The 21,087-nt window shown below is 44.7% G+C and overlaps 1 protein-coding gene across 2 annotated transcripts in view; it reads left to right on the forward strand.

Moving 5' to 3' along the window:
- LOC147622948 (beta-1,2-xylosyltransferase RCN11-like) overlaps positions 1 to 20,614 on the forward strand; it is a 31,712-nt gene extending 11,098 nt beyond the window's left edge. The window contains exons 2-4 of one of the 2 annotated variants that reach the window (XR_015269557.1): positions 2,920 to 3,069; positions 19,163 to 20,260; positions 20,345 to 20,614. Coding sequence is in view for 1 of the 2 variants with exons in the window: in XM_086822558.1 (XP_086678684.1) it covers positions 2,920 to 3,069; positions 19,163 to 19,891 (879 nt within the window). In the remaining variant the exon portion in view is untranslated. Of the gene's footprint in view, positions 1 to 2,919; positions 3,070 to 19,162 lie in introns of both variants that reach the window. The other variant, XM_086822558.1, reaches the window with a different exon arrangement.
- The last annotated feature ends 473 nt before the right edge of the window (positions 20,615 to 21,087 follow it).

A 21,087-nucleotide genomic window follows, 5' to 3' on the forward strand; every position in this document is an offset into this window, starting at 1 on the left:
TTTTCAGCATTTGTGGATGTTTTGTCCAGCTTTATGTTTTATGCAAAGTGATGATGGATATGTGTTAAGGCTGTGGCCATGTTTAAGTGTTTTAACATGCATTGATGGTATCAACAAGTGTCTCAAAGACCCTAGTTCCCCGGGCACCCGCCGCGAGTTACACTGTGATTCACGCTCTCAAGGTTTGGAGACATTATTTATATGGCTCCAAGTTTGTGGTATTGATAGATCATCAGTCAATCAAGTATGTGTGTGATGCGGACGATTTGAGAGGAAGGAAAGCTCGATGGGCTGAATTAATGCAAGATTTTGATTTGAGATTCGTTATAGAAAAGGGTCCATGAATAGTGTTGCAGATGCGCTTAGTCGAATTAGAGAGGTGAATACTTTGTCGTTCACCAAGATTTCTACTGACTTATTTCAGTCATTGAGAGGGCTTTGCAGGACTGATAGTTATTTTGGTTCATTTTGGCAGAAGATCCAGGACGGGAGCTCATTGATTGACCAAGACTCGATGACTGAGCAGCCTACGATTCAGGCTGCAGGAGGCCAGTGGATGATTCGGAATGTTTTACTATTCCGTAATGACAAAATTTGTGTACCATAGATCCCGGACATTCGGTCCAAGATTCTTAAGAAATGTCACAATGCCCCTTCTGCTGGACACCCTGGGGTACACAGGACATTATCGTTAGTGAAACACACTTTTTATTGGCCAAAGATGAAAGGGTATGTAGAAGATTATGTTCTCAAGTGTCAAGTTTATCAAGCAAATAAAGCTGAACGCTTTAGACAGGCTGGGTTGTTGCATCCTTTGCAAATCCCAGGTAATAAATGGGAAAGTTCCATGGATTTTATTACCAGATTGCCAAGAACACGTCAAGGCCACGATTCTATTTGGGTTGTGGTAGATCGCTTGACAAAAATGGCTAGATTTTTACCAACCCGGAAGACCATTACAGCTATGCAATTAGCAAGGCAGTTTATCGACGAGTAATTGTTTAGACTGTATGGGTTACCGCAGGACATAGTCAGTGATAGGGACTCTAAGTTTACGAGTGATTTTTGGAAACTTGTTTTTGAGAAGTTGGAAACAACTTTGAATTTTAGTTCCTCAGATCATCATCAATCTGATGGCCAGACTGAAAGAGTGAATTAGATTTTGGAGGATATACTTCGAGCATATGTATCCAAAAGAGAGAGTTCATGGGAGGATTATCTTCCTATGTTAGAATTTGCATATAATAGTACTAAGTTACGAGTACAGGTTTTAGTCCTTTAATGCTTATGTATGGTTTTCAACCTAGATCACCTGTTACAGTAGGATTCTCAGGACTTCAGCATGATGCAGCACGTAATTTTTTGCAAGATATGCAAGAAATGTTACAAGTTGCGAAGGAATCTATTAGAATTGCCCAAGATCGGGACAGATTTCATTCTAATAGACATCGTTCACCCAGAGAGTTCTCTCAAGGAGCGATGGTGTATTTGCGAGTTCCGAAAGATTCCGAGACTTTATGGACAGGTCGATCCCCGAAATTATCCCCTAGATACTGTGGACCATTTCGTATTACACGACGGATTGGATCAGTCGCATATGAATTGGATTTGCCTTCTCATGTAAAAGTTCATCCTGTATTTCATGTCAGTAGACTTAAGGAAGTACTAGGTGGAACAGACCAGTTAGTTACTCCTCAAGAAATCATAGATGTCAAGGACATGACATTTGTTCCACACAAACCTGAAAAGATTCTTGGATTTTGTGAAAGAAGATTGCGTAATACGCTTATCATGGAATACAAGATCAAGTGGAAGGATCGTGTTGAGGAGGACGCTACATGGGAGACATTGACTACTCTTCAGAGAGATTACCCTGGCTTTTTAGTGAGCTCAGGAGTGAGCTCTTAGAGGAAGGGGAGTATGTCATGTGCACAGTGTGTATCTACCATGTGCTAGACGCACACAAGACTAGCTTCGAGGTTGGGGAAGCTTGGAGCTAGGCAGGTTGATTAGCGAGCTGAGTTAGGGATAGACTAACGGGCGGGCGCCCAAGTGTGGACGCCCGATGACCGGCCAAAAGCCTATAAAAGGCTGGCCAAGGTTAGTCATTAGTCATAGAGAGTCTCGCGCGACTTTGTGAGAGCTCTATGGTCAGGAGCCTGGATCTAGTGCAGATGTGCACCTGCATCATGGAGCCAAGGCCGGCAGCAGTCTCGATGCCTGCTAGGGTAGCTTCGTGGCGGTATGGGACGTCACGAGGTAGAGATTGGTCGGTACGTCCATCTAGTTAGCTCAGCTCGTGGCTCGGTGGGGACAGCCAAGTTTTGTGGGGTTGCCCACGGCTGTCGAGGTTGGGTGGTGAGTCGGGCTTGCACCCCCGTCTTGTTTGTTTGGTTTGTTTGTAGGTTTCGAGTCTTGTACCAGGAGCGTTCCACAAGGAGATCCTATGGGGATTTGACAAAAAGCCCCAAATTTTGTTTTATGCAGAGGCTTCAATTTTGATGCAGAGGGTAAAAATCAAGAAAGCCCCAAATTTCTAATGATGGAAGGGCATCAATTTGGCCAATCTGCCCCAATTTTTTGAAAACCGAAGTGTGGAGAAATCCTAATTTGCTGTTTTCATTTGATTTTTGGAGGGTCCCTAGTTTTGTTGATGACGTGGTACTTGATGCTAAGGTGGATGCCGGAAGAGGTGCAGTTGGGTTGAGGAGGGCATAGCCGGTCAGTGGGTGCTTGGGCTGTAGGGCTGTCCAAATGTTGTTTAAAGACAAATCTTGTTGGCTTACTTATTGTAGACATGAACTTCCTACACAATGGTTGGGGCCAATGAGCTTCTTTTGTGTTTCTCTTTTCTGCCTTTTCTAAGTGCTGTGTGAGATTGAATACATCTTGCTCTTATTAATATGCTTAAGCTTGCAGGAAGTTACAGAGTCGACATTACTTGTCACACGATATGAATATGCAAACCTCTTCCACACTGCCACTGATTGGTATAATGCTTATGTTGCATCTCGGGTGCTGGACTTGCCACACTCCCCAAATGTGGTTTTTGTTGATGGACATTGTCAGGTACTTTATTCTACGAATCACATTGGTACCTTCTTTTGTTAGTAAGATTCAGTTCAAGGTTTAACTAACTTCAGTAACTTCTTCTTGACTGCACATTGTACTTGCTTAAGTCACCTGCTTACGATAGCTCAAATACATCTTCTGTGATCCACAGCTGTGGTCTATTATCACTAGAACACAGATGGTTTTTATTGGCTGGATGATTGCCAGCTATATGAACTCTCTTTTTGCACTACCAAGAATCCCTGACAGCATTAGACAATGACAGTTGGGGGGTGCAAACAGACTGAGCAGACCATGCAGATGAATACCAAAGGAGCTGGATGAAGAACATTATAACATGTGCTCAGTAGCCAGCAATTTTCAGCATCCCATTTGTGTGTAGGTAAAGGAAGCTGGTGCCCCGGCAAGATGCTCATTGGGTAGTAAAAAATGTTGTACTTGTGCATTTTTCTGGCTGTTGGATCATGTAGATTACCGACGAGAAATAGGGGCAGATACGCCCTACAAGAGGGGCAGCCCATATTTTTCTTGAGCAGTCTTTTTCTCACTAGCCCTTTATAACAGGTTTGGCTTGTAAGATATAAATAATTCACTTAATAAAAAACAAAGACAATGCAGGTATGATATGCAAAGGTGTAGTATGGACCTTATTAAGTCTCAAAACAACCACAACACCAATCCACAATAACCATCAAATGAAATGTGACAACACCAGGGCTGGAAGGGGCTGACTCCCCCTAGTATTTATGTACTAGGTTTGAGTGCGGCTTGTAAGGCTGCCAGATTCCCAGATACAACTTTATGATGAAACAAATATGAATAATGAATAATGAAGTTGATGACAAATCTCTCTTAGAGGCAGCAGGGCTGGATCACTGAACTCCCCAATAGCCAAATCTTAAGGTATTTCCTGAATCCCCACTAAGAGGCGGCCAATCCTAATCTAGATTCTAGAGACGCCGTGGTTCTCCCTACTCTTCTTTCCCTTAGTGACTGGTTATGCAAGGAATCTTCGTTTCTATAAAGGTTGAATCCCCAAGAGGTTGCAACCTCTGCCGGATGCCACACAATAGGAAAATCGGACCAGTCAAAACAGTAGATAAGGGTTTTCAAATCTAGTTCCCCTCCAATGTATATAGGGCAGCACCAAACGTAGACTGGGCAGTGCTTAGAGGTGGCAACGGGTGTTGCTGTGGCAGTATGGAGCTGAGGCTGCAACTTGCAACAGTGGTACTGTGGCAACTGGCAACTGGCAACTCAACTGGGCAGCGCCAAGCAGTAGAGGGCTTTGCTAGGGCTGTTGGAGGTGCTACCGGGGTAGGGAAGTGATAGACGTACATAGGGCAGATGAAAAGGGGTTTGTTGGATTCCGGGATGCCCAAATATGCATTAATGAACAAGCTTTGGGAATGGGGGATTATCCAGTACAAAATATCAAGCACTTGAAGCTTAGTCTAGGTCCCTGAGATGGTTTCTTGGACACACAAATGCTAAAGTGTCAAGTGGAATGGCGAGCTGCCAAGGATTTGGGAGAGATCTAGCATTCAAACATGTTTCTACTTGATGCTCACTTACATTTCTAATAAGGTGGAATTCAAAGGAACATGCTCCTAAAATCTAGGAGGGTTACTATTTTTGGACAACTCCCAAAGGGAATTCAATTCGCGTCAATACATCTATAAGCTAAGCAAATGTGGGGACTTGCTGAAGCACATTTGACAGGAGGTCTATGAGTTGAGATATTTTTAGAGATGAAGCATGCACCTTATTCGAGATTCTATACCTATTGTTCCAGATTTTATACCTGCTATACCAGCTCTATTGGTGCTACCCCGACTTGTTATGGTTACTTGTGGTGCTACCTGGGAAGCCTTCTGGATTGTTCTACAGAATTTATGGTATATGTGGAAGTATTATTTGCTTCAGCTGAGTTTTTCCATCACATATGGCGTCTTGAAGACCCGTTGTGATGGGGAAGATCAGTTTCCTCACACCTTTCACTGCTTCCCAATGCTTCTTGCCAGGGTTGGCCATGTATGTAATAACCACTCCCACTGCAAATGCAATGTCCGGCTTGGTAGCAACCATGGCATACATGAGACTGCCACAAGCTGAAGCATACGGAATCTTGGCCATATCAGCCCTGTCACTATCCGACTGTGGGCTGTCCATAGCACTGAGTTTCACATATGGAGGCAAAGGAGTACTAGTCTTCTTCCCCCCCTCCATATTGAACCTCTACAAAACTTTGCCAATGTATTCCTTCTGAGACAAATACAACACATGCTGATTTCTGTCCCGAAGTATCCCGTACCCAAAATGTGATTTGCATCACCCAAATCCTTCATATCAAAGGTCTGATGCAGCCTCTTCTTCAAGGCATCCATCTCTATACAAGATTTTCCGGCAATCAACATATCATCAACATACAAGATGAGGATCAATAGACTGCCATCCAAAGCTTTCTTGGTGTATAAGCAGTGATCTATGTCACTCCTCCTGAAATCCTGGGATTTCATGAATGTATCAAATTTATGATACCATTCCCTTGGTGCCTGTTTGAGCCCATAAAGACTCTTTTTCAGCTTGCATACAAGCTTCTCCTTTCCATTCACTGCATAACCCTCTGGCTGTTGCATATATATCTCCTCATGGAGATCACCGTGAAGAAAAGCAGTCGTCACATCCATCTGAATCAAATCCAGATCATCATGAGCAACCAAAGCTAATACAGCTCTAAGTGTGGTCATTTTGACCACTGGAGAGAAGATCTCATCAAAGTCCACACCATATTCCTGCTTGAAGCCCTTAGCCACTAACCTGGCTTTGTATCTTGGCTTTGCATTAGGTGCAACTTTGAGCCTGTAAACCCACTTGCATGGCAAAACCTTCTTGCGTGTAGGCAAATGCACCAACTCCCATGTTCCATTTTTGTGCAGAGAATCCATCTCTGACTTCATAGCACGCTCCCAAAGAGCCTTGTCTGCCCTCTGTAAAGCCTCCTTATAACAAGAGGGCTCCCCACAGTCAGTGGGCATCAAGTAGTCAACCCCTGGAACAAACCTGTCAGGGGGTCTGGAGGGTCTTGTGGACCTCCGTACCCAATGATCATCATTTGCAGGTTGCTGTCCAGCCTGCATATCACCTATTGGTGGCTCCTGTTCCATGCCATAAGGTTGAAAGATCATGCCCGGTATCTCCTCTAACTGTGGGATATCCATAGGGATATCTTCTGCCATCTCTGGCTGTCCATTTGGACCATTTTCAGCACCATTTAAGGGCTGGTTTTGTTGCTGTAATGGCTGATTTACAGCCCTTGGTTGTTGTCCATGATGTCCATCATCATCAAAGATGACTCTGCCAGGCTCCTGTTGCCTGGCAGACTCCTTATACATGCATGTTTCATCAAAAAATGACATCATTGCTGCGTATAATCTTTCTATTCACTAGATCCCAAAGTCTATACCCCATTTCACCTCTGTCACCATATCCTAGGAATATGCATTTGTGTGACTTAGGATCAAGTTTGGTGCGTATTTCCCTGCGTATGTGCAGGTACGCAACGCAACCAAACATTCTCAAGTGCTTGTAGGACGGAGGCTTCCCTGTCCATACTTCCTCTGGCACTTTCCCACCAAGCCTCGTGTTAGGTGACCTGTTTATAAGATGAACGGCTGTCATAACAGCTTCAGCCCAAAAACCATGAGGTAACGCAGCATGTGACAACATAGAACGGACCTTCTCCTGAATGGTCCTGTTCATCCTCTCTGCTGTCCCGTTTTGTGGAGGATCATAAGGAGCAGAGAGCTCCCTCTTGATGCCTTTAGCATCACAAAAGTCTTGAAACTGTTTGGACATATACTCTCCACCATTGTCGGAACGCAAAGCCTTCAGTGTTTTGCCAGTTTGATTCTCAACATGAGCAACAAACTTCTCAAACACTGAGAATGTATCACTCTTCAAACGAGAGGATAAACCCACACCTTGCATGTGGCATCATCAATAAAAGACACAAAATATTTTGCCCCTCCCAAAGAAAGCTGAGGCATCTCACATACATCTGTATGCACAAGCTCTAACTGAGCATCTTTCTGTCCAAGAGCTTTCTTGTGGGGGCACTGGAGTTGCCTGCCATATATACAATGCTCACAAAACTGAAAACTTGAGAACTTTAGAGAAGGCAAGTAACCAAAACGAGACAATTGCTCCATTCCTTTGACACTCATGTGTCCCAACCGGCTATGCCACATAGAGATTTCCGGCAGCTCGGTTGCATTTACATTAGCATGGTGACAAACACCAGCATGCATGAAGTAAAGAGTGTCCACCTTAGAGCCTCTGGCAACAACCAGTGAGCCCTTACTAATCTTCCACTTTCCGCTACCAAATGTGGTAACATAACCAGCATCATCAAGCTGTCCAGTAGAAAGCAGGTTCTTCTTGATCTCAGGCACATGCCTGACATCATGGAGCATAAGCTGTGAGCCATCTGAAAACACAAGCCTCACATCACCTCTGCCAAGAATCTGGCATGCATGGTTGTCACCCAAATAAACTACTCCTTCATTGCCAGCAGTATACCTGACAAACAAGTCTTTGCAACTTGTGACATGAAAGGAGGCGCCTGAATCAATGATCCATGAGTGCATACCATGACCATCTCCTGCATGCAGTGAATGGGCATCAAGTGAAGACATGAATAGGACTTCATCCTCACTGTCACCTGCATGTGACTCATTGACTTCTTCAATCTTGACTCCACTTTTGCCCTTTGGCTTTGCATCTTTGGCTTCATCTTTGTCTGTCTTTGCCTTTGCCCTTTTCCTTTTGATCATTCTTCCATTTGTAGCATTGCTTTTTGAAATGTCCCTTCTTGCCACAATAATGGCATTCCAAGTCCTTTTTGGAGCGGGACTTGCTCCTTCCCCGTTCTTGGCTTTTACCCCTTTGCTGGGATCTCCCACGTGCATTCATTGCATTGGACTTTCCAACAGAGTTGTTCTTCCTGTTCATCTCCTCTTGAAGGAGAGCACCCTCTACATCTGCATATGACAGCATAGCATTTGAATTGCTAGTGGCTGTCCTGAATGTGTTCCAACTCTCTGGCAAAGTGCATAAGAGAAAGGTGGCTTTGAACTCATCGTCCATTGCCAACTTTTGATTGATGACTTGGCTGACAACACCATTAAACTCATTTAGATGGGCTGTCATAGACGCCCCTTCCTTCATTTGAAGACCTATGAGTTTCTTCAACCAATACACTTTGCTTGAGGCACTTTGCTGGGCATACAAGTCCTGCAATCTTTGCCACATTCCCCAAGCTGTCTTCTCTTCACGTATGCTGAAAAGTAAAGAGTCTGACACAGACAACGTGATGGTGGATCTTGCCAGCTCATCCATATCTTCCCATTCTTCAGCAGTAAGAGAAGCAGGCATTACACCCCTTTCTTTGATGGGCTTGTGCTGCTTCTTCTGGAGCAACACATTATAGCACTGGGTTTGCCAAATGTCATAATTATGTGAGCCTTCAAGCTTCTTGATGTGAAGCAATGAAGAGCTCTCACCTGTGGTTGCCATAGCAATATGCAACCTTTGACACAGTCAATGCCTGACTCCCTGCAAGATGTGCAAACACTGCACCAAAGCACACAAAGTGCTCACAGTTGTTCTCCCAAAGTTTATCTCCCACTGCGGAAGCACGAATGCAACTCTCCTCCCACTGAATGTGATAAAATCACCAAAATCTGGTTGCTGCAGATTTATGACAGCACCTTAGATGTGCTCTGTTCCCCTTCCAAAATACTGTACAACAGTACTAAGTGCTCACCAATGATGTACCAAATCTGTACCGGCAAGTACAGCAACTGAAAATGAGCCTTTTCCTCACTCAAATCAATGTACAGCCATGCCAAAACTTGTACAAAGTTGTACCAAATCTGTACCAGCAAGTACAGTAGCAATAAATGCTCTCTTGGCTGTCCAAATGAGTGAAAATCAGACCTTGACAATCCCCACCACTGCATACAACAGTCCCGGACAGAAATTGGGCAAAAGCCCCTTGACTGCAATGGATTACTGAGGGTTCAAGGCATAAAAGTCTTCCCTGCTGCTTTGCCAAGCTCAACAAGCACAAAATCTTGAAAAGCCCCTTGATTCAAGATCAATTTTTGATCATGAATGGTACATTAATGCACATGAAGGCATCCAGAGTCTTCACAATGCTTCCCCCTGGCCACATATACATCCAATACATAAAAGCCCCTTGATTTACTGGCACATTGAGTGCTTGACAGGCATCAACACATTGCCCAAAGCATCAAATGCCAGTGCCTACATGCAAATCAACCCAATTGGCACAAAAGCCCTTTGATTTGCACTCCAATTTCCTGCAATTTAGCCCCGAATGTGAGATTGCTCACATCATACAACATGTATGAATGCCCAATGGCACAATTACATCAAAAGCCCCAAATGTTAACGCCCAATTTTCTGCTAATTGACCCGGAATGTGACCAATGTCACCCAATGTTGCCAATTGTGCTCAAATCTGAGCCATTAGGACCTGTACCTGCTCAATTGATGATAATGGACATGCAAATCCCAAAATTGAAGCAAATACCTCTGAAATTTCTGATTTCTTGCGATTTGCAGACTGAATTTCTTGATTTCTGTTGCAGGAAGGGGGGCGTCGTATTTGCTGACTCGTGTGCTGCTGCTGCTGCTGCTGCTGTGTAGGTACGGATGCTGCTGTGTGCTGTACGGCTGTTGAAGGGAGCTGCTGCTGGACTTGGTGCTGCGAGCTGAGAGCTGCTGCTGTGCAGGCTGGGAGCTGGCTGCGCTATGATGCTGCTGCTGCGCTGTGGTGCGCCTGGCTGAGCAGCAGCTGTTGGCTGCCTGGTTGGGTAGCGTGGCTGCTGCTAGGCAGCAGCTGAGCAGCCCACGCTGTGGTTGGGCACGACTGGCTCAGCTGCGTGCTCTTTTCGCTGCCTACGCTGGGCAGCCAGGGCAGTACGACCAGCAATAGACAGGGCTCTTCGACCAGCTAAGTAAGACACACACTCTTGATGGAGAGAGAGAGAGAGAAAGAAAGAAAGATATATTAAGCGTCTACTAAAGATCCAAGGGGCCTATGAGACCAAAGTGATACAATAATGTCCATGGCATATCTCATCATGGAATGGAAAATAAAACAGAATGAAAACATAAATATCTCACTGGGGTGATACAAAACTGTCTATGGAAACTCGTCTTGGAATACTGAGAACATAAAAACATGGGAGCAACCTCAGCTCCGAGAGAGAGAGAGAGAGAGAGAGAGAGAGAGAGAGAGAGAGAGAGAGAGATTTTATTAACGTCTTCCAAAAGACTGAACTCGGCCTATGAGTCAAATCAGTGTACCTGTTTGGGGTATCCTCTGTCATCCCAATGGGGTAGAGAGAGAGAGAGAGAGAGAGAGAGAGAGAGAGAGAGAGAGAGAGAGAGAGAGAGAGAGAGAGAGAGAGAGAGAGAGAGAGAGTTGTATTAACGTCTTCCGAAGGCCAAAATTGAAGGCCTATGGAGTGTTAGGGTTAGGGTTTGGAGATGCTGCAAACAGGCGTGGAGAGCAACAGAGAGAGAACACGACTGCTGTATATCCAGATGATCAAAATGTGAAGTACAATAGCCACATAATAAGTGACCTAAAGAGATGTGTTCACATGTCCGGCCATAAAATGTGTCGGGTGAAAAAAAAACACTTATAAACTGCTTATAAGTGAACCTAAGCTAAACTGGGGGAAAAAACCTCCACTAACTGAAGTAAAAAGTGCCCCAGTAATCTACTGATGATCACTAGCACTCCTCTGGGTGCATACACAGCATAAAACCCAACAAACCCCCCTGGAGTGATATGTGATCACTGTACATCATCCACCAAAAGGAAACAAATTCAAAGCAATGCGGAATGCTTCGAATTTCGGACGTGGTAATGCCTTGGTGAAGATGTCTGCCATATTCTGATCTGTAGGACAGTAGATCTCAGACTGATACCTCGTGCCTGGAGTCTCTCCCGAACAAAATGATAGTGAATCTCAATGTGTTTCGTGCGAGCATGAAACACAGGATTCCTGGCCACAGCAATGGCACTTTGACTATCAGTATAGATAGGTGTAGGCTCCTCCACTGAAAGATCCATATCAGTCATGAGACGACGCAGCCAAACACACTCAACAGTAGTAGTGTAGGTTGCTCTGTACTCTGCCTCACAAGACGAAGTGGCCACTATGGTCTGTTTCTTGCTTAGCCAAGAAATGCATGAAGAGCCAAGAAAGAAACAATTTCCACTAGTGGAATGTCTGGTATCAAAATCACCAGCCCAATCTGAATCACTGTAAGCGTATAACTGCATGTCACCCCCCTCAGGATAAAGCAATCCAAGAGACAAGGTACCCTGCAAATAACGGAATACACGCTTCACAGCTTGCCAATGTAACAACCGCGGGCTGTGCATGAATCTGCTCAACTGAGAGACTGCATACTGAATATCTGGCCTTGTATTACACAAGTAAATAAGGCACCCAACAGCCTGAGCATATGTAGTGGCATCAAAGGAAATACTGTCATCTTGTAGTGACAGTTTCATCCCAGGCTCCATAGGAGTACTAATAGGCTTGCAATCCTGAAATTTAAACTTCTCCAGAAGTTTAGCAACATACCGTGATTGCAACAACCCAATGCCTTTGTTATCCTGCACAAACTGTATGCCCAAATAGTAGTGTACAAGCCCCAAGTCAGACATGTCAAATGTCTGTTGCAGTATCTTTTTAAAAGCTGCAATTTTGTCATCATTTGATCCCATGAGCAAGAGATCATCCACATAAAGACTGATGACCAGCAGATCTATCTCTTCTTTCTTTACATACAGAGTGGCTTCTGATGGACTGTTCACAAATCCCTGAGTGAGTAGGAAAGCATCTATTTTTGCATACCAAGCTCGTGGAGCTTGTTTCAAACCATGCAAGGCCTTTTTCAGCCTGCATACTTTCCCCTCATGACCATGTTCTGCAAAACCCATGGGCTGATATACATAAACTTCCTCCTCGAGGTCCCCATGTAGGAATGCAGTCTTTATGTCTAACTGGTGAACAACCCAACCACGATGTGCAGCCAATGCAATGACACACCTGTGTCGACATACGGGATGTAGGAGCAAATGTCTCCTCATAATCAATGCCCTTTTTCTGTGCATAGCCCTTTGCAACTAGACGGGCTTTGTACCTGTTAATGGATCCATCTGCATGTCTTTTCAACTTATAGACCCATTTAGTACCAATTGCTTTCTTGCCTTTGGGCAGATCAACCAAATCCCATGTTTGATTCCTTTTAATAGAATCAAGCTCATCCTGCATGGCTTTGTTCCAATGCACATTATCTCGTGCATCCACAAATGAATCAGGCTCATCATCATCCTGTAAACTGGCTGCCATAACCAGATTCAAATCCATGATGTGTGCATGCTCATTGGTCCGTGTCTCCCTACGAGTACGACCAGCAAGAGGACCCTCTAAATGGCTGTCCTGTAATGTCCTCAAATACCATCTAGGTATGTGTCTAACCTGTGGTGCCTGCTGCCCCATATTTGGTTCAGCTTCTGGCTCAATTTGCTGCTGAATTTCTGCACCACCTTCATCATTTGCTGGCTGTCCTGTACCCTCATGAGTTGGATCACCAACTGTGGAATGAAACTCCATAGAACCAGCCATGGATATTTCTGATCTTTCATCAAAAATCACATCCCGACTAGTGAATATCTTCTTGGATAGTGGGTCATATAACTGGTAGCCCTTGCTCTCACGGCTATACCCAACAAAAATGCATTTTGTGGCTTTATCATCCAACTTCCTCCTCAACTCTTTGGCATATGCAAGACACCCAAAGATACGAAAATGTGATACCGAAGGCTTGCGGCCATGCCAAGCCTCAAAAGGAGTAATGGAAACCAATGCCTTTGTGGGACATCGATTCAAAATATGACAAGCACACATGACAGCTTCCACCCAAAAGATATGTGGTAGCCTCTTTGCCTTTAGCATACATCTGGCCATTTCCATGAGTGACCGATTCTTCCTTTCTGCAACCCCATTCTGCTGTGGAGTATAAGGAGTAGTATACTGATTTTTTATACCTCTACTCTCAAGAAAGGAATTCAACATGTGTGACATATATTCCCCCCCTCGGTCAGAACGGAGAGTCTTAACCTTGCATCCTGACTTTGTCTCAGCAAGTGCTACAAAGCCCAAAAATGCATCATATACCTGTATTTCTGTGTCAAAGGATAGACCCAGCATATACGAGAGAAGTCATCAATAAATGTTGCAAAATAGAAGCAACCACCTAATGACTTCGTCTGCATGGGACCACAAAGATCACTGTGTATAAGCTGCAACTTTGCAGTTGCTCGTAGAGCCTGATCACGTGGGAAGGAAAACCTATGCATTTTTTCCAAAATACATCCTTCACAAATGTGATCTGGAGGCTTCTCCATGAGAGGTAGTTCTTTAAACATGTTATGTCGCTGCATAAGCATAAGACTACCAAAATTTACATGCCCCATGCGAGCATGCCATAACTCCGCATCAACCATAGCTGGAGTAAGAGTGAATGCATTATAAGCAGACTGATCCACTGGCTGAAATGCATCCAACTAATAAAGTCCATGACATAATGTACCAGTAAGCATCAAGGTCAAAGCATTAGCTTTGTCTCTGACCATGCATTTATCATCATCAAAGTGGACTTGCATACCACAATGTGCTAAAGAAGAAATGGACAACAAATTCTTCTTTATCCCTGGTACATATAAGGCATCTGTAAGGCGGAGAAGAGAGCCATCAATGGCTGTGAGCTGAATCTCCCCAATGCCACGAACTGGATATGAAGCATTGTTGGCACACTGAACAGTTTTGCCAACAGGGGCAGGGCCAACATGACAAAACAAATCCCTGCGAGATGTGATATGCTTTGAGGCACCACTATCAAAATACCAAGTACATGCATGCTCTGTCATACTGAGTGCCTGTGAAGACCAAGAGGCATCATAGCTGCATGTATAAAAACAGTAATCCCTGTCCTCAACAAAAGAAGCAGTCTCTGGAGGAGCTTTAGAAGCATCATTAATAGACATCCCAGCTTCCTTTGCCTTCTCTTTGGCAATCCTCTTCCTACATTCAGTGATGTAGTGACCTGGCTTCTTACAGTAATGACATTTGCCTTTCTTCTTGGGCTGTCCATCACCTTTCTTGGTATCCTGAGAAGAACCACCATCTTTGTAATGCTTACCACAAGTTGACTGAGTAGGTTGTGGTACCAAATGAACATATGCAGGTACAGTCCACCAAAAGAACAAGTACAGTTGACTGTATTGTGCAGGTACAGTCGACTTGTACGGAACAGAAGGCGACTGCAGACGTTTACTGTGTGCAGGTACGTTTACTGTACTGAGCACAGTACGGGGCAGGGCGACCAGGTACAGTTGGTGCAGTTGACTGTATGCAGGAAGGCAGGTACAGTACGAGGCCAGTTGACGTGCGCTGACAGGTGCAGTCAGCGCTGACAGTGTACGGGCTGGTACAGTATGATACCAGAGGAAGGCGGCGCTGACAGGTACGGAAGTTGCAGTACGACGGCGCTGTCAGGTACGGAAGCTGCAGTACGGCAGCGCTGTCAGGTACGGAAGCTGTAGTACGGCGGCGCTGACAGGAACAGAAGCTGCAGTACGGCACTGATGGCTGCTGTCGGCGAACTGGTACGGACAAGTACTGATGTACGGGCTCAACAGAAACTGAAGGCGACCGTGTACTGGCTGGGCTAAGGCAGGCCTACTTGGCTCTGATACCAAATGAAGGCCTATGGAGTGTTAGGGTTAGGGTTTGGAGATGCTGCAAACAGGCGTGGAGAGCAACAGAGAGAGAACACGACTGCTGTATATCCAGATGATCAAAATGTGAAGTACAATAGCCACATAATAAGTGACCTAAAGAGATGTGTTCACATGTCCGGCCATAAAATGTGCCGGGTGGACCAAAACACTTATAAATTGCTTATAAGTGAACCTAAGCTAAACTGGGGGAAAAAAGTGCCCCAGTAATCTACTGATGATCACTAGCACTCCTCTGGGTGCATACACAGCATAAAACCCAACAAAAATGACCTATGAGACCAAAATGTTACATCATGTCCATGGAATACATCATCATGGTACTGAAAGTAAAACTAAAAGAAAATATCCATGAAAAGAACAAAGATCCTCATCAGCCAAGAATATCTCGCATAGGGCGCTGCAACATGGGACCCAAGGCAGTGAGGCTGACAGGGCGGGAGAAAGTCTTGCGGTGGTGGAAAATGATGGCTCTGATCCTCCTGAGGTGACCTGAGCGTGGGTGGGCCACTATTTCGGGGGCATCAGGCTCCGCACAGCTCAGTGGCTCTGTCTAATGTCACACAACTCGATGTAGAGAAAGAAAGAAAGTTATATTAAACATCTTCAAAAGATCTAGTGGGTCTATGAGACCATAAGTGATACAAAAGTGTCCATGTAATCTCATCATGGTACAAGAAAAACCAAGACTAAAGCTATGAGCTGGGAATGTCAAATCCGAGCCAAATGATACAAAGTGGGACCATCATCATGATACAACCTATGGAGCTAACCCTTGGTAGGGGGAGGGGGCCATCGAGGATATTGAGCATGGGGTTAGCTTGTAGAAGGCTTTGCAGATCCGCCGAGTGTGGGAAGGTGGCTCTATGCCTCTCTAAGATCTCCTCAAGCTCGGGATGATGTCTGTGTTGCTGGTGAGGTCCAGGGAGTTGGGCTCGTTGGAGTGCCGTGGCCCGGTCTAGATTCACACCAGAGTGGGGTCTGGCGGGGGGTCGGGCACTCAAGAATGTGTGGCTCGATGAGGCTGTGGGTATGTCATCCATGGCTGGTGGGGCGTCCTCTCGTGGTCGGAAGAACTGAGTGATGGTCGCTTGGGGCCGAGGTGGATGTCTCCCATGGGGTCTGGACTCCCTAATCATTAAGTCTCTGTGGCGATGAAGCTCTAGTAGGAAGAGTCCCAGCCTATAAAAGCATGTACTTGGGAGGTTCTTATTACAATAAGAATATCATTTGAGTTGTGCAACATGATACATCGCTCTCTTGCGTCTCTTGTGGTATATCACATCTCTCTTGTGGTATACCAAATGAGTTGCACCGGCCTGAGGACCAACATAGACAGCTCTCATTGACTTCTTCCAGACTAGAGCCCGGACAGCAGATCTACCCACTCCCCCCGACTTCCAGGCTGATGCAAGAGCCCGGCCGAGAGGAGTGACATTAGACAGAGCCATCGAGCTATGCAAAGCCCGATGCCCCTGACATAGTGGCCACTACCCACGCTCACATCATTTAGGAGGATTGGAGCCATCATTTCCCACCACCCCAAGACCACCCTGTCAGCCTCACTACATTGGGTACCATGTTGTAGTGCCCTATGCAAGATATTCTTGGCTGATGCGAGAGCGTGAGGCTCTTTGTTTGTTTTTTTTAATGGATATATTCTTTTAGTGTTACTCTCAGTACCCAGAGAGGAGAGGATCTGCCGACTATGCCACACAGAGGTTGAGACGGAAGAGCATTACATATGGTATACTATGAGATCCGCAGGAGGTTTCACTGTCTATTTCGTGAGGGATTTGGTCCACTCTCTAGGATCATTGACTTCCAGGACTAGCGTTGCCTAGGCCTCTTCCTGCTTGAGCTCTACAGACACATGGAGACCTTCTTGAGAGAGCTTCGGCTCTAGCCACCCCGCCCCCTCCCTCGCCAGCCAACTATCACCAGTTTCTTTCGGACCCAGGAGGTGGAGGACACTGACATAGTGGATCTTGTGGACCCTCCATGAGCAGCTATGGACCTACCTTGCCTGAGAGGAGTTACCTCGGACCGAGCCTCTGTGCACTCCAGCGTGCCCCCCCCCCAACACCCCACCCCCCGGTCAGCCACGATCACCTCATCAGCTCCAGATCCAGGACATGCTCCACCGCCATCGAGCTACCTTTCCACGTGACATAGGTGAGGGAGACCTCTCGGCCATACTCATTAGCCCCATGCTTGATATTTTGGAGAGTGGTATACCATCTACTCGGAGCTGATGTTGCTCTCATGTTTCTATGTTTTTAGTATTCCATGATGAGTTTCCATGGACAGTTTTGTATCACCCCAGTGAGATAGCTATGGTTATGTTTTCTTTCTGTTTTATTTTCCATTCCATGATGAAATATGCCATGGACGTTATTGTATCACTTTGGTCTCATAGGCCCATTGGGTCTTTAGTAGACGCTTAATATATCTTTCTTTCTTTCTTCACCATTGTCGTGGATTGAACTTCATCTCTCTCCTTGAACCCTCCTCTCTCTCCTACACTCACATCATGAAAATCTTCCACCCTCCATAGCTTGAGCTTCAGATCCTGTGGATACCAACATGGTATCAGAGCCCGCTCATATGCTTGATGCTGTTTTTCTGATTTCCTGCATTTTAGGGTTTCTGTCCGCGTTTTAGGGTTTTCTGCTGATCAACTATCTTCTACCCATCTGCAGAGAAGCCTTGGGGCAGTGCCTTTGGGAATGTTATTTTTGGTGTCAACAACGAAGCTGCCCGCCTTGCTTGGAATTGAATGTGGTGAGTTATGGTCATGATTATGGTGGGGAGAGCCTTTAAAACCAGGTGGTCTGTGCAGTATGCCTCGTTGGTTGCAGCCTGTTGCTGCTCTGAGTTTTGGGCAGAAGGCCCAGACCTTTCGGATGACAATGGTGAGAGGTCATGGATAGCTGATCCTTGAGGGAGGTAGTCTGCTAGAAAGTTGTGCAGAAGCAAGGTTGCATTGCAACCCCATTTAAGCCACGGGGCTTGGCAGCTCACTGGTGGCCAAAAAACGAAAAACTTGAGGAGACGCTTATGCTCTGATATGAAATGCAAGACTACTGTCACTCTAGCTTTGTGAGAGCAGAGGACACAATGTAATACTTGCAAACTCACTCAAAACACATAAATCAATCTACAGTACCGTGTATATAGTGCTGATATAAATGAACCAAAGATCTACAGAGAGTTCACTTGGCTTCAAATTATACTCATGCTGAAATTGATGAAAAAAAGCAAACCTCTTGCTTTCGAGGAATGCAGGATGCTAAAATCCCCAGCTGGCAGCTTGCAACTGTGTGTCTAAGTCTTTACTTAGTGTTGGAATGCTGAATGGTGGAACAAAGGGAGAAAAACCCTCAAATAAGCGATGGCAGCTGCTCTGCATCAGACCAGGGCTGGGCTAGAGAACATTATAGCAATACATCAGGAAGTGAATATAAAGTACAAATTTTAGTTTGCGTGTGGGTCCTGGTCTCTAGGGGGCATCGCAGTCTCTCTCCATTTTTTTTTCTTGACATATAAATATTACTACAAAAACTTATTACATATGAACCAGGAGATGAAAAGAGTGAGGAACCCACACCTCCTGCCTGGGAGCATCATCCTGAAACCCATCTCCACAACGCCATCTGACCTAGGGACTCTAAAGCCCAGCATAATATGAAGACCTTTGATGCTTTGAAAGGCATTCCCAATCTCTGACTCCAATAGGAAGACACAACCTATACAAGTAAATAGTAGCCACAGAAGTACCTGTGACCCCATATCATGATAGTGTGGATCAACCTGTTATTACTCTCTACCTGCTGATGACTTTTGTGTAGGTGGAAGTTTCACCTCCATCTCTACTATAGTGGCATTCAAACCATCTATTTGCTCCGAGAGAAGTGTACTTTGTTCTCATAGGGCATCTTTTTTGGAAATTTTCCTTGTTCTTCTTTGTTATCTTTTGTTTTCTAGGAGAAGGACATGCTTCATTAGCACTCTGCGTATTTGAATGTTCAATCTTCTTAAAGTTTCGTGGAGTTTTCTTTTGATTTGCTGTTGCATGTCTTTACAACATATGTTTACTTAGAGATAATCACCCTCGTGTTTCTACATAGCTACTAAGTTTTGTTTTTGACATGGCCTATGTTTCCTCATTAACAGTCTCCAATGGATGATGGCTGGGAAGCTCTGTTTAGCAATGTGAAGTATGTTAAGAACTACGCTACCTCTGTTTGCTTTGATCATGTCATCTTTACACCGCTTGGCTATGAGACAGCCCTCTTCAAAGGGTTGAACTCAGGATTACCATGCAAAGGTTGTCCGGCAAGTGAGTTGAGGCAGGCAGAGGATAACACCAAGATTGCAAGGCTTCGGGAATTTGGTGAGATGTTTAAAGCTGCATTTGGGATCTTGAATAGGAGGACCAGCAGTGACATCAAAATTCTCTTTGTTCGTCGTGAAAGCTACCTAGCTCACCCCCGGCATACTGGCAAGCCTGAAATTAGACTGCAGAATGAGCAAGAACTTTTCAACTCAATGGAGACGTGGGCACAGGTTCAATCTAAAAAATATAATGGTCGGAGCAAGAAAAGGAGTGTTCAGATCATCAATGGGACACTTGCCCATATGAAAATGAAAGAGCAGGTTCAAGCGGTGAATGATGCATCAATAATCATAGGAGTCCATGGAGCAGGTCTCACTCACATTCTGTTTGCACGGCCAGGGACCGTTATCTTAGAGTTGCTGGGCCCACTTTTTCTGCGGCCCCATTATGCCCATATTTCACAATGGATGGGTTTGGAGTATCATTCAATTAACATGGCAGGTACAGAGGCAGACTGCACACAGGTGTTGGAGCACCTCTCAACCATTTTGGATAGCCTTTTGTGATTTTCTCCTCTTAATGAAATCGATGTCAAAGTTGTTCATGGTTTCATGAAAACTGGGGGAACCTACGAGGTGAATCAAACGCTTGCAGCTTTGGCAAAAGCTATATAGGAAAATAATAAAATGAATTGACAGGCTGGTGTAGCATTGCTATCTTGGCAGGTCAAGCAAGAAATGCATTATACAAGAATTGAAGGTAATTCGTAGCATGTGTGAATGAGAACCAATGCCACTTGTGTGAATGAGAATGAATGTGGCTTGAGTAGATGTGCGAATGGAGGAAAAACAGAGGGCATCTCAATGCCCTCGAGCCTTATCAGTCAGCACCTTCTCCCATAAGTTCAAGAAGACGGTGATCTTAGTCCTGAAATAGTAAGTTTGTGCCAAAGTTTCCTTGAAGGCTATGTTTTCTCTGGGATTAGCTATGCTATTCGTTAAATTTTGTCTGCCATGCAGATATGCAACATGTAGGTCAACAAGCGAAGGCTTGAAAGGTTAGAAGGTTTCAGAACCATGGAGAAACCCTTGGGCATTCTCTAGGCCCCGCATGCTTCAAGCTAATAAGCATTAGCTCAGTTAAGGTGGTTCATGAGTCATGAAGTAGGTTATGAGCTAATCCAATACATTTGTTGTAATTACAAATCAGAGTTGAAACATCAAGGTCAGTTTCTTGATGTTTATAACACTTTGACATGTAAATTGTGCAATATAAAAACTTCATTTCTCGAAGATACGAGTTTCATCTTAATGATAAACTCGATTGGATACTGGTCAGGAAGGCCTATGTATAAATTATTGGTTCTAATGCTAATTGTTTGGTAGTAGCTTTCATGAACTTGCCTAGATGTACAAGTACCAAACACGAGGCAGGTTGAATTGCAGCAAATTTGGATGCCATGTTTAGTTATTGCATGCATAGATCGTTCCATGTCCACCTCTTTGTACAAGTGCTTACTCCTCTCAGTTTTTGGCAATTTATAAATTTCATTCATACTCAAGTTGAGGGAGGAGTAGGGGGTCTACTGCTTGTTTTACCTTGAAGAAGGTTGTGAGAAGGGGGTCTACTGCTTGTTTTACTTTGAAGAAGGTTGTGAAAAACTTTGAATTCTATCGACGTCCATCTAAGTCGAAAAAAAAAGGTCCCTTACATGCACGTAGACTCTCAAGTATACATACTAGCAGCCTTGAATTTTGATGGG

This window comes from Cibotium barometz, chromosome 28 (genome assembly GCF_041138505.1).
Source record: "Cibotium barometz isolate CiBa-2024 chromosome 28, ASM4113850v1, whole genome shotgun sequence".
NCBI classification, from domain to species: Eukaryota; Viridiplantae; Streptophyta; class Polypodiopsida; order Cyatheales; family Cibotiaceae; genus Cibotium; species Cibotium barometz.